Here is a 21145-nt window from a genome sequence, read left to right as displayed (position 1 = left end):
GTGCCCTAGGGGTTTTCCATGATCTGTGTGCTCTTCTTGCATCGCATCACTTTGTTCAGCTGTGTGTTCCTGGTGGTCTTGGAGGGGCAGGGCCAGCTTCATGTGTGTGGACCTGTGCAATCCACAAAGTCCTGGGCTTAGAAGCATTAATCCCTTGACCAGATTAATGTTTGGCTGCTGCCATATTGACTTCTTTTAAATATTTTAGAGACAAGGTATCTTTCTCTGTTCCCCAGGCTAAACTGCAGTGGCATGATCACAGCTCACTGCAGACTCAAGCTCCTGAGCTCAAGCGATCCTCCTGCCTCAGCCTCCTGAGTAGTTGGGACTACAGGTGCAGCCACCATGCCCAGTTAATTAAAATAATTTTTTTTCAGAGGTGGAGGTCTTGCTGTGTTGCCCAGGCTGGTCTTGAACTCCTGGGTTGAGGCCACCATGCCTGGCTTGAAATTCTTAATAATTTTTGTACAGGGGGCTCCCTGTGTTCATTTTTCACTGGGCCCCAGAAGTTCTACAGGGAGTTCTGCTGAAGGGCAGGGCCAGTGGGTAACATCAGGGTCATCGTGGAAGAGGATGTGAGAAGTGGGTGAATTTAGGACTTTTTGGCTAGGATCCATAAGACTGGCTGATATTTGGGATTTGGGTGGGAGAAAGCAGGGAAGAGAGAGGAATCACTCCTGCATGTGGGCTGGGACTTGCGCAATGAGCGCCCTTTATCCAGACGGGAAATATTGGGTAAACAAGTCAAGCAGATTTTAGAGTGGGCAGGTGGGGTCAAGAATCTGTTGAAAATAAGCTTCCAACCAAATATTATAAAATAAGGATAGGATATTACATTTAAAAAAATTGCAGACCCGCCAGGTGTGGTGGCTCATGCCTGTAATCCCAACACTCTGGGAAACTAAGGTGGGAGGATCCTTTGAGGCTAGGAGTTTGAGACCAGCCTGGGCAACATAGCAAGACCCCATCTCTACAAAAAACTTTTTTAAACAGTAGCCGAGCATAGTGGTGTGCACCTGTAGTCCCAGCTACCTGGAAGGCTGAAGCTGGGGAAGACTGCTTGAGACCAGGAGGTAGAGGTTGCAGTGAGCTATGATTGTGCCACTACACTCCAGCCTGGGTGACAGAGTAAGGCCCTCTACCAAAAAAAAAAAAAAAAAAAAAAAAAAAAAATTGGGCCAGGCACACTGACTCACGCCTGTAATCCTAACACTTTGGGAGGCCAAAGCGGGCAGATCACCTGAGGTCAGCAGTTTGAAACCTGCCTGGCCAACATGGTGAAACCCCATCTCTACTAAAAATACAAAAACATTAGCCAGGTGTGGTGGCGGGCACCTGTAATCCCAGCTCCCTGGGATTATGAGGCAGAAGAATTGCTTGAACCTGGGGGGTGGAGGTTACAGTGAGCTGAGATCATGCCACTGCACCCCAGTTTCCAGACAGGGCAAGACTCCATCTCACAGCAAAACAAAACAAAACAACCACAAAAAGATAACCCAATATTGTACTATAGTTTTGCAAGATGCTACCACTGCAGGGGAACCAGGGAAGACAGTTCAAGAGCTCTCTGTAGTATTTCTTACAACCACATGTGAATCTACAATCATCTGAAAATTAAAAGTTTCATTTAAAAAAAACCTGGAAAATTGGTGACCCAGAAAATCAGGATGTGAATGGAGCAATAGGCGGCTCAGGGCAAGTGTTGCTCATTTTTATTCCTCAGTTTTCAAATCTGCAAGGAGTTTGGGGGCAGCGTGCAGAGGCGGACACAACTGGAAGCAGTGAAGGGACTGTTCGTGGTGTCTTGGGGGACGGTGGCAGCAGCTCTGGCACCTGAGCGTCTGTCCTTCCTGGTGGTCTGGTGGTGAGGGCTGATGGGGTGGACAGCAGCTCATCTCTTGGAGGCCCTGCCAAGTAAAGGGGTGAACTTGGCTCTAGAGGACAATATCCTTGGGTCTGAGGACACTGACTTCAGCGCTCACCTCCTCTAGTAATTTCCGGTTACTTTGGCAGTGGGACAGACACAGGGGCATGAAACCATGGGTAGGAGAGGAGGTCAGCATAAGCCCGGTTGGTGTTCACTTTCAAGCTTTCCTTCACTACAGTCAGGCGCCCGGCGGGGAGAAGAGCATCTCAGCATAAGATATTTGCAGATGTATTCACGGAACTTCCCACGTATCTGCATGAGGATATACGACTTGCACCCTGGAGGAAAGAGTTAAATGAATCGTTAAAGCACAAAATGTTCCTGTAAAATTGCTTCTATATTTTATTAGATGCAGATGAGCATGAATTATTGTGAAGCCTACAGGGGAGTTTGAAAATTTTGTTCTTACCTTTTTCCATCAACAACCCCCCCTCACCTAGATGGTTATGGAAGGACTGGTTGAGGGATGCTGGTTTGGGGTTGGACCATTGAGTAAAGAGCTCATTCGCTTATTAATTCATCCCATCAGATGTTTATGGGGCACCTACTGTATGTCAGGGAATGCAAGTGCAATTACAGCTTGCAGGTGTCATTCTTGTTGATCAACCTTCCAACGACACCACCAAGGTCCTTCTGAGATGGGCCATTTTTGTTTTACGGTTATGCTGGGGATGGCTTTTCGGGGAGGAAGCTTCCTTTTGAGCCTCTCAGAGTGCCACTGTCTTAACTATGCCATAGAAAAGAAGGCGCATTTCACCTACCCCTCCAAGGTCAGAAATGCAAATTAACATTAATTTCACTTTCCCACAATCTCCCCGTTTGCATCAAGGTGTGAAACTCCATGGGGGGAAAATGGACACAGTTGTGCAAAACTGTTTTTCCAGCTGAACAGATCTGATTAATTTCTTACACTCTGTGTGGCTCTGCCAATATATTTTTTCTATTTATTTATGGGACAGAGTCTTACTCTGACACCCAGGCTAAAGAGCAGTGGCACGATCTCGGCTCACTGAAACCACTGTCCCCCAAATTCAAGCGATTCTCTTGCCTCAGCCTCCTGAGTAGCTGGGATTACAGGCGAGAGCTACCACACTTGGCTAAGTTTTGTATTTTTAGTAGAGACGGGGGTTACCATGTTGGCCAGGCTGGTCTCGAACTCCTGACCTCAGGAGATCCACCTGCCTCGGTCTCCCAAAGTGCTGGGATTACAGGTGTGAGCCACCATTCCCGGCCACTAGTTTTTCTTTTTAAAAAAAGTTTTTGGCCAGATGTGGTGGCTCACACCTGTAATCCCAGCATTTTGGGAGACCAAGGTAGGAGGACTGCTTGAGGCCAGGAGTTTGAGACCAGCCTGGGCAATATAGTGACAGCCCACCTCTACAACAAAAAATTAGCCAGGTATGGTGGTGCGTGCCTGTAATCCCAGTTAGCTGGGAGGCCAAGGCAGGAGGGTCACTTGAGCCTGGAGTTCAAGACCAGCTTAGGCAACATAGTAAGACCCCATCCCTGCAAAAATTACAAAAATTAGCCAGGTGTGATGGCACGAGCCTGTAGTCCAAGGTATTCAGGAGGCTGAGGTGAGAGGATCACTTGAGCCCAGAAGGTTGATAGCACCACTGCCCTTCAACTTGGGAAACTGAGCAAGACTGTCTCAAAAAAAAATTTTTATTTATTTATTTTTGAGATGGAGTCTCGCTCTGTCACCCAGACTGGAGTGCAGTAGCACAATCTTGGCTCACTGCAACCTCCACCTCCCAGCGATTCTCCTGCCTCAGCCCCTACAGTAGCTGAAATTGCAGGCGCATGCCACCGTGCCCAGCTAAGTTTTGTATTTTTAGTAGAGACAGGGTTTCGCCATGTTGGCCAGGCTGATCTCAAACTCCTGACCCCAGGTGATCCACCTGCCTCAGTCTGCCAAAGTGTTAGGATTACAGGCATGAGCCACTGTGAACTGGCAAAAATTTACTTATTTATTTTTATTTTTTGAAACGGAGTCTCACTCTGTCCCCCAGGCTGGAGTGCAGTGGCACTATCTCAGCTCACTGCAAGCTCCGCCTCCCAGGTTCACGCCATTTTCCTGCCTCAGCCTCCCAAGTAACTGGGACTATAGGCACCTGCCAAACCTGGCTAATTTTTTGTATTTTTAGTAGAGTGTTTCACCGTGTTAGCCAGGATGGTCTCTAACTCCTGACCTCGTGATCTGACCGCCTCGGCCTCCCAAAGTGCTGGGATTACAGGCGTGAGATACCGTGCCCAGCCGCAAAAATTTATTTTTAAGTTTTTTCATTTCAATAGCTTGAAGGGTACAAGTGGTTTTTGCAGACATGAAGAATTCTATGGTGGTGAAGCCTAGGATTTTACAGCATCTGTCACCTGAGTAGCGTACTTTGTATCCAATAAGTAGTTTTTCATCCATCACCACCTAACATCATCCCCCTTCTGAATCTCCAATGTCCCCACTCTGTATGTCTTTGCGTACCCATAGCTTACCTCCCACTTATTGGTGAGAATGTGCAGCATTTGGTTTTCTGTTCCTGAGTTACTTCACTAAGGACAATGGCCTCCAGTTTCATCCAAGTTGCTGCAAAAGACATCATTCTTTCTGTTTTGGAGACAGGATCTTTCTCTGTCACGCAGGCTGGAGTGCAGCAGTACATGATTCACTGCAGCCTTGGCCTCCCAGTTTCAAGCAATCCTCCCACCTCAGCCTCCCAAGTAGTTCCAAGACTACAGGTGTGCAACACCACACCCGGCTAATTTTTAAATTTTTCGTAGAGATGGGGGTCTCATTATGTTGCCCAGGCTGGTGTCGAATTCCCGGCCTCAAGCAATCCTCCTGTCTTGGCCTCCCAAAGTGCTGGGACTTCAGACATGAACCACCTCACCCTGCCTCTATTTCATTCATTCATTCATGCATTCATTCATAGATGAAATCTTGTTCTGTCACCCAGGCTAGAATGCAGTGGCATGATCTTGGCTCACTACAACCTCTGTCTCCTGGGTTCAAGTGATCCTCCCACCTCAGCCTCCCTAGTAGCTGGGACTACAGGCATGTGCCACCACGCCTGGCTAATTTTTGTAATTTTAGTAGAGATGGGGTTTCACCATGTTCGTCAGGCTAGTCTCAAACTCCTGGCCTCAAGTGATCCACCTGCCTTAGCCTCCCAAAGTGCTGGGATTACAGGTGTGAGCCACCACACCTGGCCTCATTTTTTTTTTTTTTTTAGGCTGAGTAGTATTCCATAATATATACACACCACATTTTTCTTTATCCACTCATCTGTTGATGGGCTCTGCCAGTTTGATCCCAGCTGGACATCTGAGGGGCCTGGCTGCCCCTTAGCACCCCATCCCAGGGTAGGGGCACTGGGGATGAGAGAATGCACATGTTGTATTTCTCAGCTCTCCTTTAGAGATTGGGTATAGCAGAAAGGCTTGTAGGATCACTGGAAGCTAGAGTGATTGGAGTCTTTCACAGGCCCTGTCTGTCCCCACAGAGGAGGGAGTGAGGGTTGTAAAGAGCTTGTCTCTGTTGACTTTGGCCTGAGCTGCTGGTAGGAGCAGTGGCAGCTGGTCCCAAGGCCTGTGGGTGCTGGCTCAGTTGAGGGGTGGGGGGTAGGCCCTAAACGCACCTAGGAGGGCTTCCAGGGCTGTCAGGAGCACAAGAAATTGACATCTAGAGGCTGCGGAACCTTTTTTTTTTTTTTTTAAACAATCAGACGGAGACTCTCTCGGTCGCGCAGGCTGGAGGGCAGTGACACGATCTCAGCTCACTGCAACCTCCACCTCCGAGGTTCAGGCGATTCTCCTGCCTCAGCCTTCCGAGTAGCTGAGACTACAGGTGTGTGACCATGCCTGGCTAATTTTTGTGTGTGTGTTTTTTTAAATTTTATTTATTTTTTTGGAGACAGAGTTTCACTCTTATTGCCCAGGCTGGAGTGCAGTGGCATGATCTTGGCCCACTGCAAACTCCACCTCTCGGGTTCAAGTGATTCTCCTACCTCAGCCTCCTGAGTAGCTGGGATTACAGGCATCTGCCACCATGCCCAGCTAATTGTTTGCATTTTTAGTAGAGATGAGATTTCGCCATGTTGGCCAGGCTGGTCTCATACTGCTAACCTCAGGTGACCCACCTGCCTTGGCCTCCAAAAATGCTGGGATTATAGGCATAAGCCACCACACGCGGCCGTGGAAGCTGTGGAATCTGTCACGAGGAGAATTCCTGAGGAAAACCAGAGGCCACATTGATGGCCCTTCACCTGCGTGGCCACATGGGATTCTCACAGCAGCCCAAAGTAGGGCCTTGAGCAAGGGAATTCTCCTGGCCCCCAATTTAGGGGCAGAGAAACAACTCAGCAAGACCCAGAACTTATCTCTGATTACCCAGTGAGTTGTGGAGATTGGATTTCCACTTGTCATACTGCCTTCACATCTTGACTTTTCAGCGAGAAGCTGTGCATTCAGCCCCTTTCAAAGGCAGAAAAGTGTTGCCGAAAAATGTACCAGGGGCCAGGCACAGTGGCTCATGCCTGTAATCCCAGCACTTTGGGAGGCTGAGTCGGTTGAATCACCTGAGGTCGGGAGTTCAAGACCAGTCTGGCCAACATGGTGAAACCCGTATCTGTAAATACAAAAAATTAGTCAGGCTTGGTGGCAGGTGCCTGTAATCCCAGCTACTCAGGAGGCTGAGGCAGGAGAATCACTTGAACCTGGCAGGCGGAGGTTGCAGTGAGCTGAGACTGGGTCATTGCACTCCAGCCCTGGAGACAAGAGAGACTCCATCTCAAAAAAAAAAAAAAAAAAAAAAAAAGATAACTATACCACGGTGGCTCATGCCTATAATTCCAGCACTTTGGGAGGCTGAGATAGGAGGATTGCTTGAGGCCAGAAGTTTAACACCAGCTTGGGAAATATACTGAGACCCTGTCTCGTAAAAAGAAAAAAAAAAATTAGCTAGGTGGTGGTGTGCACCTGTAGTCTCAGCTACTCAGGAGGTCAAGAAGGAGGATCACCTGAGCCCAGCAGTTTGAGGCTGCAGTGAACTATGATCACTATCATGCCAGTACACTCCAGCCTGGGCAACAGAGGCCCCTGTGTAGGAAAGGGCACCCTTTGCTGCATCTCTCTTTCACTCTCTCTTTTTTGTTTTGTAAGATATGCAGTCTCGTTGTGTTGGCCAGGTTGGTCTCGAACTCTTGGTCTCCAGCAGTCCTCTCACCTCAGCCTCCCAAAGTGCTAGTGTTGCAGGCATAAGTCACCATGACAGGCCTGCATCTCTTTTTGTGTTAAATGGTGGAGAATGACCCAGAAAATCTACAAGTTTCTTCTTCTGCAGTCTGAGGGCTGCAGTTTATGATCAAGCCAGGCAGGCACACAGGCTCTCTGCCCTTCATTCCAAATTGTGGGTGCCTGGATTGCTCAGAAATTTGGAAAACACGCTGGGAACAGTGGCTCACACCTGTAATCCCAGCACTTTGGGAGGCTGAGGCGGGCGGATCACAAGGTCAGGAGTTTGAGATCAGCCTGGCCAACATGGTGAAACCCTGTCTCTACTAAAAACACAAAAATTAGCCAGATGTGGTGACGTGCACCTGTAATCCCAGCTACTCAGGAGGTTGAGGCAGGAGAATCACTTGAACCCGGGAGGCGGAGGTTGCATTGAGCCAAGATAGTGCCACTGCACTCCAGCCTGGGCAAATGAAAACTTCACCTCAAAAAAAAAAAAAAATTGGAAAACAGAATTGGCTAGAAACTGGAATTCACACTAATTACCCCCAGGATGCAGAGGGCTCAGGGAATCGGTGGGCAGGGGGAATACTGGGTGTCTGGTTCTCATTAGTTGAGAGATCATCACCAGCACCCCCCTGGTTGAAACTTTCAGATTTATACTAAAAAAAAATACCCAGAATGTCCATGGAGTAGAATAAAGGTGGCTGCGTCATGGCTGGATGAACTGAGGATCTTTCTGGGGCAGGGTTTTACACCTGACTTCTCAACAGAAGACCCGTGCTAGAGTCTGGCTCTGACATCTCTCTGCCGTGGGACTTCAGGGAAGTCCCTGCTGTTAAGCTACAATGCTTTCCCTCTGTAATGGCGGGGAGAGAGTGGCATTTGCTTTATGGACCATTCAGGGGCATGTAAAGCTTACATTAAATGAGATGATCTGTCTTCTCACTTTGATTTTCACATCACTGTGCAAGCACACATTACCATTACCAACCAGGTGGAGGGGTGTCAGAGAATACAGGAACAAATGTCTTCTAAAATCCAGGTTAGGCCAGGTGCGGTGGCTCACATCTGTAATCCCAGCATTTTGGGAGGCTGAGGCAGGTGGATCACCTGAAATCCGGAGTTTGAGACCAGCCTGGCTAACATAGTAAAACCCTGTCTCTACTAAAAATAGAATATCAGCCACACGTGGTAGCACAGTCCTATAATCCCAGCTACTCGGGAGGCTGAGACAGGAGAATTGCTTGAACCTGGAAGGTAGAGGCTGCAGTGAGCTGAGATAGCACCATTGCACTCCAGCCTAGGCAACAGAGCTAGACTCCGTCTCAAAAAAAAAAAAGGAAAAGAAAAACAAAACCTAAAAGTAAAATCCAGTTCAGGCTTAGGAAGTTTCTTATTTTCTCTTTATATCTCTCTTTCTTTCTTCTTGTTTTTGACAGGGTCTTGCTCTGTCCCCCATGCTGGAGTGCAGTGGTGCAATCACAGCTCACTGCAGCCTCGACCTCCAGGGCTCAGGAGATCCTCCCGCCTCAGCCTCCTGAATAGCTGGAACCACAGAAACATGCTACCATGCCTGGCTAATTTAAATTTTTTTTTTTTAAGAGACAAAGTCTCCCCCTAATGTTGTCCAGGCTGGTCTTGAACTCCTGGCCTCAAGCCATCCTCCCAGCATGACTTCCTAAAGATCTGGGATTACAGGTGTGAGCCACTATGCCTGGTCTGGTCTCTTCTTTTCATCTGTGAGTTGGAGGCACAGTCTTTGGTAGCTCAGCTTCCTGGGAGAGGGAATGAAACACTGAGCATGCCTGGGGCCTGGGTTAGGGCAGAATTCTTGGTGGATGTGGGAGGAAGGGGGTGAAGTGAGGAATCTGGGCAGCTGTCAAGATGAGGAATTCAAAGTGTCAAAGGATAGAGAAAGATCTACAAGAAGCACTAACATGTAATCTTTTTTTTTTTTTTTCTTTTGAGATGGAGTTTTGCTCTTATTGCCCAGGCTGGAGTGCAATGCGTGATCTTGGCTCACTGCAACTTCCACCTCCCACTTTCAAGGGATTCTCTTGTCTCAGCCTCCTGAGTAGCTGGGATTACAGGCACCCACCACTACACCCAGCTAATTTTTGGTATTTTTAGTAGAGACAGGGTTTCACCATGTTGGCCAGGCTGGTCTCGAATTTCTGACCTCAGGTGATCTATCTGGCTCGGCCTCCCAAAGTGCTGGGATTACAGGCGTGAGCACCCAGCCTAACGTGTAATCTTAATTGAGAGCCATAAGCATTCATTCATCAGATAACATTTGGTTTTTATTTAATGAGTCTATTTCTTTGAAGGTGATGCCTCATTGGAACTGGGTCTCATGGGATTAATTTGGGTTCTATTTAGGGATTCATCATCAGAATTTTGGAACTCAGCTGTTGTGTTCAGTTGAATCACTTATTAACATAACCACCCAAAGCTAGGTGCAGTGGCTCATACCTATAATCTCAGCAATTTGGGAGGCCAAGGCAGGAGGATCATTTGAGCCCAGGAGTTAGAGACCAGCCTGAGCAACATAGTGAGAACCCATCTCTACCAAAAAAAAAAAAAAAAAATTAGCCAGTCCGGGTGTGGTGGCTTGCATCTGTAGTCCCAGCTATGCAGGAGGCTGAGAGGGGAGGAAGGCTTGAGCCTGGGAGGTTGAGGCTGCAGTAAGCCATGATCACACCACTGCACTCAGCCTGGGTAAAGAGCAAGACCCCAACTCAATAAAATAAAATAATCATGCAAGATCTGAGCTGTTGTATAATTAAAAATTTGTTCTAGAATGGGCCAGGCACAGTGGCTCACACCTGTAATTCTAGCACTTTGGGAGGCCAAGGCAGGCGGATCATGAGGTCAGGAGATCAAGACCATCCCGGCTAACATGGTGAAACCCCATCTCTACTAAAAATACAAAAAAATTAGCTGGGCGTGGTGGCGGGCACCTGTAGTCCCAGCTACTCTATGTCCCCCAAATAGAGAGAGAGAGAGAGAGAGAGAGAGAGAGAGAGAGAGAGAGAAAGAATGAGAATAAAAACTGGAATAGTTGGAGAAATCTATGTGGAAAAGGCAATCCTAAATCACGTATTAAAAATAAGGGCCAGGCGCGGTGGCGGCTAACACCTGTAATCCCAGCACACTGGAAGGATGAGGCGGGCAGATCATGAGTTCAGGAGATCGAGACCATCATGGCTAACATGGTGAAACCCCATCTCTACTAAAAATACAAAAAATTAGCCAGGCATGATGGCACACGCCTGTAGTCTCGCTACTCAGGAGGCTGAGGTAGGTGAATCACTTGAACCCAGGAGGTGGAGGCTGCAGTGAGCTGAGATCACACCACTGCACTCCAGCCTGGGCAACAGAGCAAGACTCTGCCCCCCACGAAAAAGAGATTTCCATTTCTAGCCATGAAAGTAAAACAGGGATCAGAGTTCCACTCCAACCTTAAATGCCTAGAACATCAGATAAACGGAAGAACCAAGGGTTTTCAGAGACTGACCAATAGACAACACAGGACATTGATCCCTGAAAGAAGACCAGCAAATTATGTGAGCTGTAGGAGTGCCCCAACTCACCACCTTCTGAGAGGTGCCATGGCTAATCCCAATGGACAGGGAGCACAGCAAAGCCAGGTGGCCTTGCAGAATTGAAGGGACAGAGTGTGGTTCTAAGGCAGAAGGCTGGAGTTGGCATGGATGTTTCCTGGAGATAAGGAGGCCAAGCCAGAGACAGAGAGAGATCCAGTGATTCATAGACCAGCCTGAACACGGCGAAACCATCTCTACTAAAAATTAGCTGGGCATGGTGGTGCACACCTGTAATTCCTGCTACTCAGGAGGCTGAGGCAGGAGAATTGCTTGAACCCTGCGGGGAGTGGAGGTTGCAGTGAGCTGAGATCGCGTCACTGCACTCCAGCCTGAGCGACAGAAGGAATGAGTCTCTGCCTGAATCTTTAAACACTGCTTTGTGCATGTGTATAAAGCAACTAGTCAAACTGGGGGGCGGGGAGTGGGCATTCCTATCCTTCCCAAACTGGGTCACTGTTCTAATGGTAGGAGTGGAGGATCATTCTAGGTAAATATTGAAGTGGTGATCAAAGTCTTCCCTAAAGTGTTCCCCTTCAGTGATATCCAACTGTCCCCCTACTCACTGGCAAATTTGTATTTACCTGGAACACCAACCCCAGATCTTTTTTTCTTTTCAGGCAGCGTCTCCCTCTGTCACCCAGGCTGGAGTGCAGTGGCATGATCAGAGATCACTGCAGCCTCGACCTCCTGGGTTCAAGTGATCCTTTTACCTCAGCCTCCTGAGTAACTGGGACCACAGGCATGCCTCGCCATGTCCAGCTCATTTTAAAAAATTACTTTTTGTAGAGATGGGGTCACCCTATATTGAGAAAGCAAGTCAGGGTCTTGCTCTCTCACCCAAGCTGGAATACAATTGTGCAAGTATAGCTCACTGCAGCCTCCAGCTCCTGAGCTCAAGCAATTCTCCTGCCTCAGCCTTTCAAGTAGCTAAGACGACAGGTGTGCACACTATGCCTGGCTTATTTTGTTTTCCTGTGTGTGTATGTAGAGATGGGGTCTTGCTATGTTGCCCAGGTTGATGTCAAACTCCTGGTGTCAAGAAATCCTCTCACCTAGGCCTCCCAAAGTGCTGGGATCACAGGCATGAGGCACCACACCCAGTCTGAGACCAAATCTTCCTATGTCTATACTGCTTTCCCTACAAATGCAAGAACCTAAAAACACATTCAGTCCAAAGCTACATCCTGACCAGAAATACATAAAAACCACCACAAACACAACTATGGCCTTCTCCATTTAGTATCGGGGACTGAAATATTTGTTGTTGTTGTTGTACACGTAATATTTTATTTGCTCCTAATAACGATGCTGTGAATGCAGGATGGTAAATGTTGCCTACTTTAAGAAACCCAGTACCCAGAGACATTATTAACTTTCCAAATCCGCACAGCAAGGTAATGGGAGAAGTGGAACCAGAATTCCACTTCTCTTAAGTAGTACTTAAGTTGATTCTTCCCATGAAATCTAAAATAAACGTGTAGGCCGGGCGCAGTGGTTCACACCTGTAATCCCAGCACTTTGGGAGGCCGAGGTGGGTGGATCACTTGAGGTCAGGAATTTGAGACTAGCCTGGCCAACATGGTGAAACCCCGTCTCTACTAAAAATACAAAAATTAGCCAGGTGTAGTGGTGCACTCCCAGCTACTATTATTTAGCACGTGCTGTGTCAGACATCGCAGAGTACCTGGGAAGCAACAATAAATAGAACTCTTTCTCTCTCCTGAGCCCACAGTCCAGTCAAAGAGAGGCAAAGAAATAATGACAGTGCCTGGTGAGAACGCTGGGAGAGCCAAGTTCGGGCTGCAATAGGGGCAGAGCACGGGGAAGCCTCCCTCAGCCTGGAGCAGGCGGGGTAAACCTCCCCACAGCGGGACAGCTGTGAGGAGACTCGGCCAGTGAACAGAAATCTTTTCAGTCATGCATCGTGTGACTCATGCTCGTATTCCCAGGACTTTGAGAGTCTGAGGTGAGAGAATCACTAAGGCCAGGAGCTCAAGATCAGCTTGAGAGCGAGACTCCACCTCTACAAAAAAAAAAAAAAAAAGTTTTTTGAGATGGAGTCTCGCCCTGTCACCCAAGCTGGAGTGCAATCGCGCAATTTCGGCTAACTGCAACCTCTGTCCGGCTAATTTTTTGTATCTTTAGTAGAGATGGGCTTTCACCATGTTAGCCAGGCCAGTCTCGAACTCCTGACATCGTGATCTGCCCACCTCAGCCTCCCAAAGTGCTAGGACTACAGGTATGAGTCACGGTGCCTGGCCCCCAAAATTTTAAAAATAGGCTGCCCATGGTGGTTCATGTCTGTCGTCCCAGCTACTCAGGAGGCTGAGGTGGGGGAATCACTTCAGCCCAGGGGTTTAAGGCCGCAGTGAGCTATGATGACACCACTGCACTCCAGTCTGGACAACAGAATAAGATCCTGTCAAAAACAAAAACAAAAAAGGCTAGCACAGTGGATCACACCTCAAACCTCAGCACTTTGCGAGGCCAAGGCAGGAAGATCAATTGAGTCCAGGAATTCGAGACCAGCCTGGGCAACATAGCAAGAACCTATCTCCAAAAACATAAAGAAAAAGAAAAGGATATTTTAGTTGGTGATTATTGTGGGGAAAAGAGAGAGAGATCAGACTGTTACCGTGTCTATGTAGAAAGAAGTAGACATAAGAGACTCCATTTTGTTCTGCATTTGAGATGCTGTTCATCTGTGACCCTACCGCCAACCTTGTCCTTGCAAGAGACAGGTGCTGTGGTGACTCAAGGTTTAAAGGATTTTGGGCTGTGCAGGGTGTGCTTTGTTAAACAAGTGTCTGAAGGCAGCTTGCTGGTTAAAAGTCATCACCATTCTCTTAATCTCAAGTACCCAGGGACATGTACACTGCCAAAGTTCACAGGGACCTCTGCCTAGGAAAGCTAGGTATTGTCCAAGGTTTCTCCCCATGTGATAGTCTGAAATATGGCCTCATGGGAAGGGAAAGACCTAATCGTCCCCCAGCCTGACACCCGTGAAGGGTCTGTGCTGAGGAGGATTAGTATAAGAGGAAAGAAGGCCTCTTGGCAGTTGAGATAGAGAAAAGCATCTGTCTCCTGCCCGTCCCTGGGCAATGGAACATCTCGGTGTAAAACCCGATTGTATGTTCTGTTTACTGAGAAAGGAGAAAACCGCCTTAGGGCGAAAGGTGGGACTTGCTAGCCAATGCTGCTCTTTATGCACTAAAAAGGTTTATGGAGATGTTTGCAAATGCGTATCAAGGCACAGCACTTTTCCTTAAACTTATGTCACAGAGATCTTTATTCATATGTCTTACTGTTGAACTTCTCCCTACCGTGATCCTATTATCCTGCCACTTCCCTTCTTCTAAGATGGTAAAGATAATTATCAATCAATACTAAGGGAACTCAGAGACCGGTGCCAGCGTGGGTCCTCTGTATGCTGAGCGCCGGTCCCCCGGGCCCACTTTTTCTTTCTCTATACTTTGTCTCTGTGTCTCATTTCTTTTCTCAAGTCTCTCATTCCACCTAATGAGAAACGCCCACAGGTGTGGAGGGGCAGGCCACCCCTTCAATTATGGTGCCAACATGGGCATTCCAGGCAGAAGAAACAGCTCAAGCAAGAGCAGGAGAGCAACGAGGGCAGTGGAAACAGATCAGTGGCTGGGAGTGAGGGGAGAAGAGGATGAAAATCCAGGAGAGAGCAGAGGACACTGAGTGTCCTGACCAGGGATTACGGCTTTGTCCTGTGGGCCTGGAGGAGCCAATCACAGGACTCCCAAATTTTAATCTGTGGCCCGGCACAGTGGCTCACACCTGTAATCCCAGTGCTCTGTGAGGGTGAGACAGGAGGAACACTTGAGCCCAGGAATCAAGACCAGCCTGGGCAACACAGCAAGACCCCATCTCTATGAAAGTAAAAAAATTAACCTGGCATGTTGGCATGTGCCTATGATCCCCGCTACTCAGGAGGCTGAGGTGGCAGCATTGCTTGGGCCCAGGAAGTTTAGGTTGCAGTAGTAGTGATCACACCACCACACTCCAGCCTGGGTGACAGAGAAAGACCCGGTCTCAAAAGCAAACAAATACAATTTTGGATTTTTTAGAAAGACCACTTGGGCATGGGTGATAGGAGGCCGTCTGGAAACAAGGCTGGTAAGGAGGCCACCTCTGAGGACCAAGCGAGTGGGGCAGAGGCCTGGCTGCTGGCAGGAAGGGAATATGGACGGGACAGAGGGAGGTGAGCCCAAAGCTGAAGTGAGGGGAACAGTGCAGTGGGCGCAGGGCAGGCTGGGGGAGGCGAGTGACATCTCTGCCCGGAGATAACACATAAGCAGAAAGTTCAATAGCACTTACCTAATGAAACCCTGCAATCATTTCCGCTCTGTACTTGCTCTGAATAATGGGTTTCTGAAACATCTTACACCAGTTCTCAAACTGGGTGGCCAGCTGCAGCTGAATCAACTCCAGGTGCCTGTAGTCATGATACCAAGAGTAGCAGCTGTTCACACAGATCACATCCACATACGGAGCCTAGGACCAGAGCAGGAGAGCCCGTTCAGCACCCAGAAGACTGCATGATTCAGAACTCACATGCTTTGGGGGCTCTTCTGGCAGAGAAGGTAAGAAGAGGATGTAATCGACGCACTCAGGGAGGCTGAGGCAGGAGGATGGCTTGAGGCCAGGAGTTCGAGACCAGCCTGAGCAACACACCAAGACCTCAGCTCTAAAAGTATAGTAGTAAGACAGTTAACAGGGCACAGTAGCTCATGCCTGTAATCCCAGCACACTGGGAGGCCAAGGTGGGAGGATCGCTTCAGCACGGAAGTTTGAGACCAGCCTGGGCAACATCGCATGACCCCATTTCTACGAAACAAACAAAAAAACTAGAAGAGGAAGAGCTGCCTCTCAGGACTGAGAACATCCAAGTTCACCAGTTTAGATCCTGAAATTACCCTGCCCCACAGGCAGGAAACATGGTCACAAAGTAGCCCAAAGGAGGCAGGCCTGTGACTCTGCACCGACGTGCGCAGCTGAAAAGGACTGTGAGAGGCAGAGCAGCTGCCAACGTGCAGTCCTCAGCCAAAGCCGAGGGCCCCCGCCACTGGAGCTGACTCCTCTCCAGGCAGCAGTCCCATCACTGGGACTTGCCCTGGACTTACCTTGCCCTGGAGAAGCGCTCCCACCTGAGGGGCCGATGCAGTCATTCTCACAGAAAATCTTTTTCTGTTTTGTTTTGGATACAGAGTCTCACTCTGTTGCCCAGGCTAGAATGTAGTGTCATCATCTCGGCTCACTGCAACCTCTGCCTCCCACGATCAAGTGCTTCTCATGCCTCAGCCTCCCAGGTAGCTGGGATTACAGGTGCGTGCCACCACATCCAGCTAATTTTTTGTATTTTTGGTAGAAACAAGGTTTCACCAGTTGGCCAGTCTGGTCTCTAACTCCCGACCTCAAGTGATCCACCCGCCTTGGCCTCCCAAAATGTTGGGATTGCAGGTGTAAGCCACTATGCCCGGCCATCACAGATTTTTTTTTTTTTTTCTTTTTGAGACGGACTCTTGCTCTGTCGCCCAGGCTGGAGTGCAGTGGCTGGATCTCAGCTCACTGCAAGCTCCGCCTCCTGGGTTTATGCCATTCTCCTGCCTCAGCCTCCTGAGTAGCTGGGACTACAGGCGCCCGCCGCCTTGCCCGGTTAGTTTTTTGTATTTTTTAGTAGAGATGGGGTTTCATCGTGTTATCCAGGATGGTCTCGATCTCCTGACTTTGTGATCTGCCCATCTCGGCCTCCCAAAGTGCTGGGATTACAAGCTTGAGCCACCGCGCCCGGCCCATCACAGAGAATCTTGAGGCAGCTTTCATGAGGCAACACTGTGGGCTGCAGAGGGCCTGAAAGAATCCCACCTAGCAGCAGGGCAGAGATGACCGAGTAGGACCACCATCAGCTTCAGCAAACTGGTGCTCAGGGCTGAGCAGCAGATGCTTCTGTGTCCAACTGGCTAGTTTCTAACGCGTCCTAAACACACTACTTTCTAGTAAGAATGCTGGCTGGGTGTGGTGGCTCATGCCTGTAATCCCAGCACTTTGGGAGGCCAAGGTGGGTGGATCACCTGAGGTCAGGAGTTCGAGACAAGCCTGGCCAACATGGCGAAATCCTGTCTCTACTAAAAAATATAAAAATTAGCCAGGCGTGGTATCGTGTGCCTGTAATCCCAGCTACACTGGAGGCCGAGGCAGGAGAATTGCTTGAACTCGGGCAGAGGAGGTTGCAGTAAGCCAAGATTGCACCATTGCACTACAGCCTGGGCAACAGAGCAAGACTCCATCTCCAAAAAAAAAAAAAAAGAATGCTAATGTCAGCCAGGCATGGCAGCTTGTGTCTGTAATCCCACTACTTTGGGAGGCCAAGGTTGGAGGATCACTTGAGCTCAAGAGTTTGAGACTAGCCTGGGCAATATAGTGCAATCCCATCTCTGCAAAAAGATTTAAAATTAGCCCAGCACACCTGAAGTCCCAGTTACTCGGGAGGAAGAGGCAGGAGGATCTCTTGGGCCCAGGAATTCAAGGCTACAGTGAGCTGTGATTGCACCACTGCACTCCAGCCAGGGCAACAGAGTAAGACCTTGCCTCTACAGAAGAAAAAGAAAAATGCAGGCTCCAACTTTGGAGTTACTGAATCAGGATCTCAGAATGCAGAGATCTGCCATTTCAAAAAAAAATTCCCCTAGAGATTCTGAACATCCAGGCGTGGGCCAGATGAACTCTAAGCCCCCTTAAACCTTTGACATTCTATGAGTCTATTAAATCAAAGTGCAAAAAACGCTGAGTCCAAACTGAGCAAACAAATCCCATCTCCCTATGCCCAGCCTCCCTGGATTCAGAAAGCCACGCTGCCTGGCGAGTAAACAGGGAGAGAATTCTCATTAACCCAAAGACCATCTTTGAAAACAGACTGGCTGCAGCTGGGTGCGGTGGCCCACACCTGTAACCCCAGCCCTTTGGGAGGTTGAGGCAGGAGGAGGATCGCTTGAGCCCAGAAGTTCGAGACCAGTCTGGGCAACATGGCAAGACCCTGTCTCTATCTTTTTAAGTAAAAAAAAAAAATAAAAAATCGCTGGCTGGCAGCTCATACTTCTTTCCAGCTGTTCCCATGAGCAGACTTCAGGACAAGCCCAGGCAAAGGTGGGGAAAAATGGGGTGGGGACCCCCAGGCTCACCCCCTTGTCCGCTGCATAGTTGGAGTTAGTCACAAAGGTCACAGGCCGGGAGGGGTCCAAGGCTTTGGAGTGAGCAATCACCATCCTGTCCACAGAAGGCAGAAGACACAGGTTCCGTCAGTCCAGGAAGGGCTCGAACACCCTCCCATCCTCTCTGTCCCATCTTCCCCCATCAGAACTCAACACGGGGCCAGGCACGATGGCTCACACCTTTAATCTCAGCAGTTCGGGAGGCCGAGGCAGGTAGATCACTTGAGGTTGGGAGTTCAAGATCAGCCTGGCCAACATGGCAAAACCCTGTCTCTACTACAAATACAAAAATTAGCCAGGCATGGTGGCACATATCTGTTTAATACCACCTACTTGGGAGGCTGAGGCACAAGAATTGCTTGAACCCAGGAGGTGAAGGTTGCCGTGAGCCAGGATCACACTGCAGATCCAGCCTGGTCCATAGAGCCCTGTCTCAAAACAAACAAAAGAAAATAAAACACACACACACACAAAGCATAAAGCCACTGCTTTCTTCCCTACTTGAGATGTATTTTACATAAGGACACATGATCCTCTAGTCCTAGACCGAGCTCTCTAACATCACTCTTTCTCCCTCCGCCTCCGAATCCTATCCCCCCAGAGGAGAGCCACCCTTCCAGGCACACAGATCTGAGGTCAGTGGGCTGGACACTGCCAAAAATGAGGTTGACTCCCTGAAACAGCTCTTGAACACAGGAGTGGATGGGTGCAGATTTGGGTGGGATAATATTAATGCATCAAGCAAACAGGGAGTGCAGACTCTCAGATGGGAAGTTTCAAAGCCTTGTGACAGCCTGGCTGAACCTCTCCAGGCTGGGCGGCTCCCTCCAATTCGTGCCCCAGCAAACAGACATCTCCTCTGGCCACCTCCCAAAGAAGCCTGTCTGTCAGGCACCTGCTCCTGGAAGCCTGTGCTCTTCACCTTCGCAACAAAGGTCCTGTCCACCCAGTCCTGCTGAGCACACCCCTGTGCCCCAGAGCTCTGAACTGTTCTTTGTCCAGGCTGGGACGACTTCTCAGAGCCTTCTGCCTACTGCAGACTTGGCTCAGCCCAAAGCACTCCATGAAATCGGGGTGTAGTGTCTGCCTCGAGGAGCATTTCTACAACCTCTACTGCCTCTGCTGCAAGTGAAAAATCTACCTCTGAATGCTGAGTTAGAACTGCATGATTGTAAGGAATAAAGGGGGCCCGGGCACAGTGGCACACACCTGTAATCCCAGCACTTTGGGAGGCTGAGGCAGGTGGATCACTTAAGGCCAGGAGTTCAACGCCAGTCTGGCCAACATGGTGACACCCCGCCTCTACTAAAAATACAAAAATTAGCCGGGCACAGTGCCTCATGCCTGTAATTCCAGCACTTTGGGAGGCCAAGGCAGGTGGATAACCTGAGGTCAGGAGTCCAAGACCAGCCTTGCCAACATGGTGAAACACAGTCTCTACTAAAAAATGCTAAAGTTAGCTGGGCATGGTGGCATTAGTGTTGTGGTGCGATCTCGGCTCACTACAACCTCTGCCTCCTGGACTCAAGCGATCCTCCCACCTCAGTCCCACAAGCAGCTGGGACTACAAGCGCGTGCCACCATGCCCAGCTAATTTTTTGTATTTTCGTAGGGACAGGGTTTCACCATGTTGCCCAAGCTAGTCTGGAACCCCTGAGCTCAAGCGATCCACCGCCACGGCCTCCCAAAGTATGGGATTACAGGCGTCAGCCACTGGGCCCGGCCCAATTACTTTCTTCAGTCTGAGCATGAGCGCTGGAAGAAAAGCTCTCACTTGCAGGTAAGTTTTTAGAGACAGAGTATCCCTCTGTCACACAGGCTGGAGTGCAATGGCGCAATCTCGTCTGATTGTAACCTCAACCTCCCGTGCTTGATCTTTTATATAATCTCGGCTCACTGTAATCTCAACCTCCTGGGCTCGATCGCATACACGCATACACACACACACACACACACACACACACACACATACACACACACTTGTTTAGACAAAGTCTCGGTCTGTCGCCCAGGCTGGAGTGCAGTGGTGCGATCTCGGCACACTTCAACCTCCGCCTCCCGGGTTCAAATAATTCTCTGCCTTAGCCTCCCCAGTAACTGCGATTACAGGCGCCCGCCACCACGCCCGGCTAATTTTTGTATTTTTAGTAGAGACGGGGGTTTCACCATGCTGGCCAGGCTGATCTTGAACTCCTGACCTCGTGATCCACCCGCCTCGACCTCCCAAAATGCTGGGATTACAGGCGTGGGCCACCGCGCCCGACCTATCGGTCATATTTTTAAAAAGATGTTTTCTTCGTTTTCTAGCCCCTTTTACACCGCTACAAAGTTTCAAAGGCTTAATGCGATTACAACGGCCCCTGAGAGATCGAGCTCGGCGGTGCAGCTCCCTAATGCGGGGCAACCTCAGAGGGGGCCTACCTTGCCCAGGATGAGCCGCGCCAGGTGGCTGGGGACGCTCCCGGGGGTCCTCGGGCCCTGGCTGGGGGAGGTGTTGTGGGATGCACGTACCCGGGATCAGGTGAGGCGAGTGCACGGCCGGGTCTGCAGCTGCCGCTGGCCATTGAGGAGCTTCTCTGCAACGGGCCCGCCAGGAGCCGGCCGGTTGGGGCGCAGCGCCTGCTCGTGACGCGTCTGGCCCTTGCTACGCCCGGCCCTGCAGGCGGGGAAGTCGTAAAGCTCCTCCCGGTAGCTTATGGGCGGCCGCAGCCGGGCCGAAGCTTGCGGACACAAAAACGCCAGCTCAGCTGCCGATTACCTCCCCCCGGCCGCCTGTGGCCAGCCGTCCGCGCATGAGCGCTCCTGGAAGACCTGCAGCCCCGCCGCGAGTTCCGATTGGCTCCGCTTGAGGAGCGGGCCTCTGTGACGTCACAAGCGCGCGCCTTCGGTGACGTCACAAGGATGGGCCTTGGGGCGACGTCACAGGCGGGGGCGTTCGGCGGCGTCACGGACTTGGCAGTGTCAGTAGGCAGTTTTCTCCTGAGAGTGGAGCCTGGTAACCGCGACCTCCCCTCCCGGTGCTGTGTGTTGCTGGCTGGAGAAGGGTAGTTGACAAACTCAGACCCAGCGCAGTGTTTATATTGCTCAAAAATACAAAAATATGTCCAGGCGCGACCAAGGAGGGGGAGGATCCCTTCAGGCCACGAGCA

General features: G+C 49.8%; 1 protein-coding gene across 9 annotated transcripts in view; it reads right to left on the bottom strand.

Moving 5' to 3' along the window:
- The window catches only part of LOC140708559 (beta-glucuronidase-like), a 33452-nt gene extending 12625 nt beyond the window's left edge, over positions 1 to 20827 (bottom strand). Inside the window, exons 1-6 of one of the 9 annotated variants that reach the window (XR_012090251.1) lie at positions 20418 to 20826; positions 17967 to 18051; positions 15106 to 15282; positions 4418 to 4508; positions 1983 to 2205; positions 1691 to 1907 (exon numbers count right to left, since the gene is read on the bottom strand). Coding sequence is in view for 3 of the 9 variants with exons in the window: in XM_073008825.1 (XP_072864926.1) it covers positions 15106 to 15282; positions 17967 to 18051; positions 20418 to 20560 (405 nt within the window). In the remaining 6 variants the exon portion in view is untranslated. The other 8 variants (XR_012090249.1, XR_012090250.1, XR_012090252.1 and 5 more) reach the window with 8 other exon arrangements.
- Positions 20828 to 21145: the final 318 nt, after the last annotated feature.

Source organism: Chlorocebus sabaeus, chromosome 21 (assembly GCF_047675955.1).
Source record: "Chlorocebus sabaeus isolate Y175 chromosome 21, mChlSab1.0.hap1, whole genome shotgun sequence".
Taxonomy (NCBI): domain Eukaryota; kingdom Metazoa; phylum Chordata; class Mammalia; order Primates; family Cercopithecidae; genus Chlorocebus; species Chlorocebus sabaeus.
Note: the sequence above shows the minus strand (reverse complement) of the source record. Positions and strands in the feature narration are given on the sequence as shown.